The sequence below is a fragment of the Lolium rigidum genome, chromosome 3 (assembly GCF_022539505.1).
Source record: "Lolium rigidum isolate FL_2022 chromosome 3, APGP_CSIRO_Lrig_0.1, whole genome shotgun sequence".
In the NCBI taxonomy this organism is placed as follows: Eukaryota; Viridiplantae; Streptophyta; class Magnoliopsida; order Poales; family Poaceae; genus Lolium; species Lolium rigidum.
The window spans coordinates 135,524,484-135,531,328 of record NC_061510.1 but is presented as its reverse complement, the minus strand read 5'-3'; the positions used below and the strand labels follow the sequence as shown (position 1 = coordinate 135,531,328).

Below are 6,845 nucleotides of genomic sequence, written 5' to 3'. Positions count from 1 at the left end.
AATCCTAGATTGAAACACGAGCTCTGATACCACTTGTTATAAAAGCGACAATCAAATAACGAAGAACGATAAAGGTAAACGTAGCGGAGACACAAGATTTAACGTGGAAAACCCCTTTCAACACAGAAGGAAAAAAAAACCACGAGCGCCAGCCAGCAAAACTTCACTATATCCGGAATATCCGGGAGTGTTTACAAACGACGTGGGTTATCTTATAATCTGATAAACCGTAGCCGGCGGCTTACAAAATGTATATATAGACGGTGCAGTTAGCCTTACTTTAGTATATGAATTATAACAAGTAATTTCTAGAGCAGGCGTATATTAAGCGTATATTTGGCTATTTTAGCTGCGCCTCTGTTTAGGTATCTAGGACTAGGATACTGCAACAAGCCAACATCAAATCAACGTCACCTCGCCTTCCATCGTCCCCACTCTCTCCCTTCCTAGTCACCCCCGCCGCGTTTCTTCCCCTTCCCTGCCTTTCCCGGTCTCCCCTGCTTCAAACTCCATAGAAAACTCGCGTCCAGCGAAGTTCAGCCCCAACCATGGCTTCTTCCTCCTCCCGCGCCAAAGTCCAGACACGCATCGTCCTCCAAGCGGCCTACGATGGCGACCTCCGCATCCTCAAGAGTAAATGCACCCCTCTTTCTCTGTCTCTATCGAGAAACTTCTACAGCAAGAGTAGTACGTAATATGTTTTTCCGCGGAAATTTCTCTTTGATAGAAATGGCCAAACAAATGGACTTGGGGGTAGCCGAGGACGATGAAGGGGCTAACGCGCTGCATCTCGCTGCACACGGTGGATGCCTGGAATGCTGCAAGTTCCTGGTAGAGGAAGCATGGATTGATGTCAATTCAACGACCACGAAAGGTGCGTGCAGTGCCCTGCACCTCTTGTGATATCCATGGTGGATTCGTAACAAGTTTGATTGAAATGTTGTCTGTTGCAGGCACGACACCCTTGGTTTGCGCTGTGTTCGACGGGAATATCGAGGTTATGAAGTACCTTCTCGATCGTGGCGGCAACCCGAGAAAGAAGACTCCCGGAGGCTTAACTCTGCTGCACGCTGCAGCCGCGAAAGGTGTTTTTTTCGTCCCTCTGCTCTTCAGTACTAGTTCAGTGCGCCCTGTGTCTGTCTTTGGAATTGAAAGGCAAAAATTCGATTTATTTTTCTGCCACCAGGGCTATGCGAACCTTTGAAACTATTGCTATCCGAAGGAAATCCTGCGGATATTATGCTTGAGGATCATGGCGGGACACCATTGCATGCGGCTGCTTCGGGTGGACACGATGAGGCTATGAAGATTCTACTGGAGCATGGTGCTGATGTAAGCTCTTAAACTCACTGTCACTGAATTGGCATGCATATTTATGAATTGGAGATGCCAATGTGCTTGGCTAGCTGGCTTGACGATTAAGTGGTTCTTCCTATGAGCAATTCTTATTCTGCATTCCGACTAGTATTTGTTCTTCAAGCTGTTGTTTATTTTAATTCCTTTCAGCCGAACAGACTTATGGGTCATAACATAACTCCACTCATGCTGGCATGCTGTCGCAACTCCCTCAAATGCATGAAGCTACTGATTGAGGTCCAGTAACTTATTAGCCTAACTTGATGCATTTCCTTATGTTTGTCCAAACTCTCGTGTAAGATCTTACTGTCACGATTACTTCTGCAGATCCTGTCGTTAATTCCTTATGTATTTTGAAAATAATAGGCTGGTGCTGATGTCAACGGTTCTTATTGCGGGCCAACTAGTTTAACGCAAGCAGTGAAAAATGGCTTCACTGATATTGTCAAGTTCTTGCTGGAGGCTGGAGCTGATCCTAATGATCCTGGCGAGGTTGACTCTCCTGTTTGTTCACTTTAACTCTTGCATATCCAACAGCTGGGTGGTAGTCTAAGACTTTTGATGGTTTCTCTTGCCCATGTATTACTCGATCTTGCTGACTAGAATTGTAGACGGTGTAATATTACCATTTAGTTTGTTTTGTCCATTCAACAATACCTGATACTGTCATTGGAATGTATTCAGGAATATCTCATTTTCTTGCAATGTTTTGTGGTTAAAATAAATCTCTCTATTGATCTCTTTTTTATTCATCTGGAGTATATTGTAATATTACCATTTAGTTTGTTTTGTTCATTCCACAATACCGGTGTCCCCCCCTCTCCAAAATTTGGCCCCTGTGGACAGCCAGGATATCATGATACCCCTTCGTGAGCTAACTTATCCTTTCAATTTTAGTGGTTGGGAGGGGAAGGGGAGGACACCGAAGCACACCCTATTCAGGAATATCCCATTTTATCGCAATGTTTTCTGGTTAAAAGAAATCTCTGTATTGATCTCTTTTTTCTTCATTCTTGAGTATATTACATTTCCAAGTTCGTTTTTATATTATAGGATGGAGAAATTCCAATCCAGTTAGCAGCAAAGCGTGGTGATCGTGGTCTTGTTGAAGTTTTGTTTTCCAAGACAAATCCAGTTCCATCCCTACCATATTGGAGTGTTGATGGAATAATTAGAATGATGAAATCTCCACTTATCAGGCGCCAGGTATGTCTTGACAAATAGTAACTAACAATTCTAGCTTCAGGTATGTAGGCTATTTCTTACTACGTTCAAGTATAACTTGTAGTTTTGTATTGAGAACACAGTAATTCATTACATATGTTCTCAGCAATTGTCTATGGATATAAACAGTTCGCCAGGAAGTATACATGGGTAATTGTGAACTGTGTTTGTGACCTTGAATATTACCCTCTTATCGCAATATTCTTGGTCCTTCAGCTGTTTCCACTTTCATGTCCTCTCTGTACTCTCTACCTGACTGTTTGCATGATAAATTTAACTAGTATTAAAATCATCATACCTCATTGTGACGCCGTTTAATTCACTGGTAAAGGTTGTAGGTCTTATTGTGAGAATAGGGGATATGTCATATGTTAATAGAATTACTTGCTCAAATTGGAAATTTTGTTCAATTGCAATGATTCAGGACGAAACTAGCTGGATGATGCACTCATTTTCTCAGCTAGTTTGACTAAATAATGCTGTACTAGGTTTTGACACCATGCGTCAATACACAATATTTACGAATATTTTTCATATGAAATTTCTTTCATAATTTATAGATGATAGTGGTACAGAAGATTGACGAATAAATGATATTGCCATGATTGATCAAAATATTTATTTATATGTTAGCTGATTTTAGAAAGGTGTGCCTACATATATTCTTTTAAATCTATGGTTTTATGCATTTTTATTTAGATAATTAGACATCAACGAGGGAAATCATCCGCGCGTAAGGTTTGTTTGGATCTTGTAGAGAATTCTGAACTAATAATTATATCTAAATATGATCATTGTGTTATTTTCCTCCACCTCAAATTAAATTTGTTGCTGTCAAATTATTTGATTGGTGCAATGTATTTATACGTGCATATTAATGTTATTATACTTCACCGCACGAATAAAACGACTTAACATGCATTTGACCTGGCCTTTACCTAACAACCATTACTGATGCTGCCAAAAAACTTTGTTGCTTATGTTGTATTGTATGCCTCGCATTTAGCACATTGGCATAATCTAACGATCCTTAGCTACCACTTCCCACTCGCTTTCGGTCGTCCTGAACTTTGATATTTAAAATCAAATCATGAAGGCTTCATAAAGAATTTGTTTTGCTAATGTCCTTTATATCTTATTTCGAGTTTCATAGATATAAGATTTGTATTCATTATCCACCTAATATGTTTTTAAGCATACACATTATTTCAAACCTATCTATTAATGACTAACAGTGCATGCGTTAAGTAGAAATTAGTGATATTTGGGGACTTATTTCGTGTACATTTTTCCGATCTTGATTAAAATCTTACACTTCGACAAACGGTTACTGAACTAATCAGTTCAGGTTCAAACTGAAAGTCAGGTTGTGATCTAAATTCCAAGTTTGCAGACTAATCTAATACGTATGTATAATTGACATGCAGGAACTTTCTTTGCATACTCTGGCTTTTACAAAATTAATGGACATTAAAAAAATCATCCTGTCATGTGCATAGGTATTGGTGCTAGTTATCAGTAAGGGCAGACAGAACTTGGTGTGCAAAATGTGCATATAAAAAGGGGGAAAATATACAGGGTCTAATTTTCGGGCATATAATATATTTTGTTGATTTATTGTATCGTTGAGTTGTTTTCAAAAGCAGTTAAGATGTCACGACATGAGAAAGTAGATATGATGAGTTGGATGCCTACAGATGGTTATGACTTATGAAGTTAGAAGATGGAAAGATGCCAGAGCATGATACGTAGTAGTAGCTAGCCAAAATAGGTGAACATGAACTGTCCGCATAATTTGCACCTGAGGATTGGAATAATTCGAGGACTTCGATGAATAGAAAATAATTTGGCTGATATGTAAATTTTGTGTTTTAATCCTAGCTACTGATGTGCTGCCGGTGAAGGTGTGTGTGAGATCCTTTGGTACTTACATACTTATTTCCTGAGACCCTCCATTGATTGTTGAAACAGATTCAGAAGGGCTTCCATATTTTTGTTAACGTGTCCATCTTTATTCACACATGAGCGGAACATATAATCTATGAAATCCTGGCCGTTATAACCATGATCAAACAGATCGCGTAATATAATAGATAGAAGATTCTATGATATATGCTGGTTTGCGGTCAGGACTTGACATCCACTATCGTTGTGCTCCGTCTACAGGATGAAGTTCCTGTGGGAGCAAGAGCAACTGATTTTAAGTCATGGGCGAAGGAAGCGTTCAGAAAGAAAGACTACCATGCTGCTCTATATTTCTTCGGACGGGTATGTTCTAAAGTTTCACAAATAAAATGTGGCAAAATTAGCGTATTTATGTAGTGTACTATTTTTTCTGGCTAATTGTTCCTAAGATTTTCAAATGTTTTTATTTTGGAATATCCATATATAGAGCATGGCTGTTTCATATCATAATATTTACTAGAAGCTCGACATTGAAAATTTAACCTGAACTTTGCTTAACTCAGGACTATTATTTAGTGAATTGTGATTTTCCTATACCAGAAGAGATGCTATGAAAGGATCCTGGATGCGGAACTTAGTTCATGCTTGCTGGATGTGAATGCAGGTGATCGAGATAAACCCCTTTGATGCCACCATATTTTCCAACCGGAGCCTTTGCTGGCTGCGGATGAGGGAAGGGGAGAGAGCTTTGTCAGACGCTCAACGTTGCAGACAGCTTATGCCTAGTTGGTGCAAGGGATGGTACCTTGAGGGCACAGCTCTCGAATTCATGGAGGTGTGGCTGCAATATCAAATCGGCTCCGTTAGTAAAAAGCTGATTCTGTCACTGCACTCCAGTTTTATTTTCTCGATGTACAGGATTACCAAGGAGCAGCTGATGCATTTACGGAAGCACTGAAACTTGACCCTGAGAGCGATGAGATCAAGAGAGCTTTAGGGTAATGACGCTTTTGTTGGTTTAATCTATTATCCCATTGAATTAATTCATTGTCCAATCAGGATGGCAAACAATGTGGTTCATGGTGACGAGGCGTCAGTCACGACTTCTGTGCCCTCACTTCAAAACTACAAGGAGTTGATCTCGGGCACGCAGCATGTCAACGTCGACATCAAAGGTAAAGCCACTGTATATGCAATACTGGAGCCTGCTCTTCCTGATGCAGATGGCTCTATCCGTTGGGAACCTCCCCCGACTGGCTGGATAAAAGCAAATGTTGATGCCAGTTGGGATGCCCAAACGGAGCGAGGCGGCGTTGGCGTCGTCATCCGCGATCAGACAGGGAGCGTGCTGCGTTCAGTGCGATCTTTCATCCCAACGTGTGCGAGCACAGAGGCTGCGGAAGCTATCGCATGCCTGCAGGGCTTACGGCACCTTGTCGATTTCACGCGGTGGCCAGCGATTCTCGAGTCAGATGCTGCACAAGTTATTGACACCCTCTCAGCTGGTTGTAATGATCGTTCGGCAAACTGCAGTTCATATATGGAGGCTAGGGGTCTCATGGCTGGTTTACCTGAGGTTATGTTAAGTAAGGTTAATCGTCAGGGTAATAAAGTGGCGAATTGTTTAGCACAGCTAGGTAAGTGTGAGTTATGTGGTGTGTTAGATGATTCAGCGCCTCCCTGTGTGTTGGCAATGATCATCGAAGACTATAACAACATTATGTCTTGATCAATAAAGCTCAAGTGTTCCCTAAGAAAAGGAAAACAAACATCAACCTCCCAAGGTATTTCTGTCTAGCTTTTGATGCAGATGGGCACGCACACGCACATACACTCACCTCTATAAAGGCACATCCTACCCCTATGACCACCTTCGGAAGACTGAGTCGGCGGATTGGATCCTGAAATCGACGAAGTCACCACATGTGCCTCGCTATCGACGGGAATGAATATACCATCTTTATGAGACACACAGATGTTAAACCTGGAGTTTGAACTCTGGTAGATTGGGGGTACAACCACCCTCCTAACCACCCAACCTTCTCATATGTCGCAGTGTCAATTGTGTCCTTCCAAGTACTGTTTAATGGAGCGAAGCTCAGGCAATTCAAACCCCCCAAGGTGATACAATTTCCCCATATCTTTTCTTGTTAGCAGTAGAGGGCCTCTCGTGCCTCTTAAAACACCACAATTTATCATCGGAGCTCAATGTTCTAAGGGTGGCATCGTCGGCCCTGACGGTGAGCCAACTACTTTTTGCGGATGACAACATGTTGCTATTCAAGGCAGATGCGGAGAGTGCGGAAACAATTCAGTTATTACTGGATAAGTATTGTCTGGCATCGGGCCAAAGGATTAAC

At 41.3% G+C, this 6,845-nt stretch overlaps 1 protein-coding gene across 1 annotated transcript; it reads left to right on the top strand.

Annotated features, from left to right (window-relative positions):
* The first annotated feature begins 502 nt into the window (after positions 1-502).
* On the top strand, positions 503-5,099 carry LOC124695559 (ankyrin-1-like). Its single transcript, XM_047228390.1, has 9 exons — positions 503-633; positions 728-874; positions 954-1,085; positions 1,187-1,332; positions 1,507-1,593; positions 1,723-1,848; positions 2,410-2,562; positions 4,747-4,848; positions 5,049-5,099. Exons 1-9 carry the CDS (start codon positions 549-551, stop codon positions 5,097-5,099), a joined length of 1,029 nt encoding a protein of 342 aa, XP_047084346.1. The 5' UTR covers positions 503-548.
* Positions 5,100-6,845: the final 1,746 nt, after the last annotated feature.

Bases quoted from the DNA above. Each gene is read 5' to 3' on its own strand.
- LOC124695559 (XM_047228390.1), top strand. From the start codon at position 549: ATGGCTTCTTCCTCCTCCCGCGCCAAAGTCCAGACACGCATCGTCCTC. The intron at 1,594-1,722 runs GTCCAGTAACTT...TGAAAATAATAG, and splicing joins GCATGAAGCTACTGATTGAG to GCTGGTGCTGATGTCAACGG. The intron at 1,849-2,409 runs GTTGACTCTCCT...TTTATATTATAG, and splicing joins ATCCTAATGATCCTGGCGAG to GATGGAGAAATTCCAATCCA.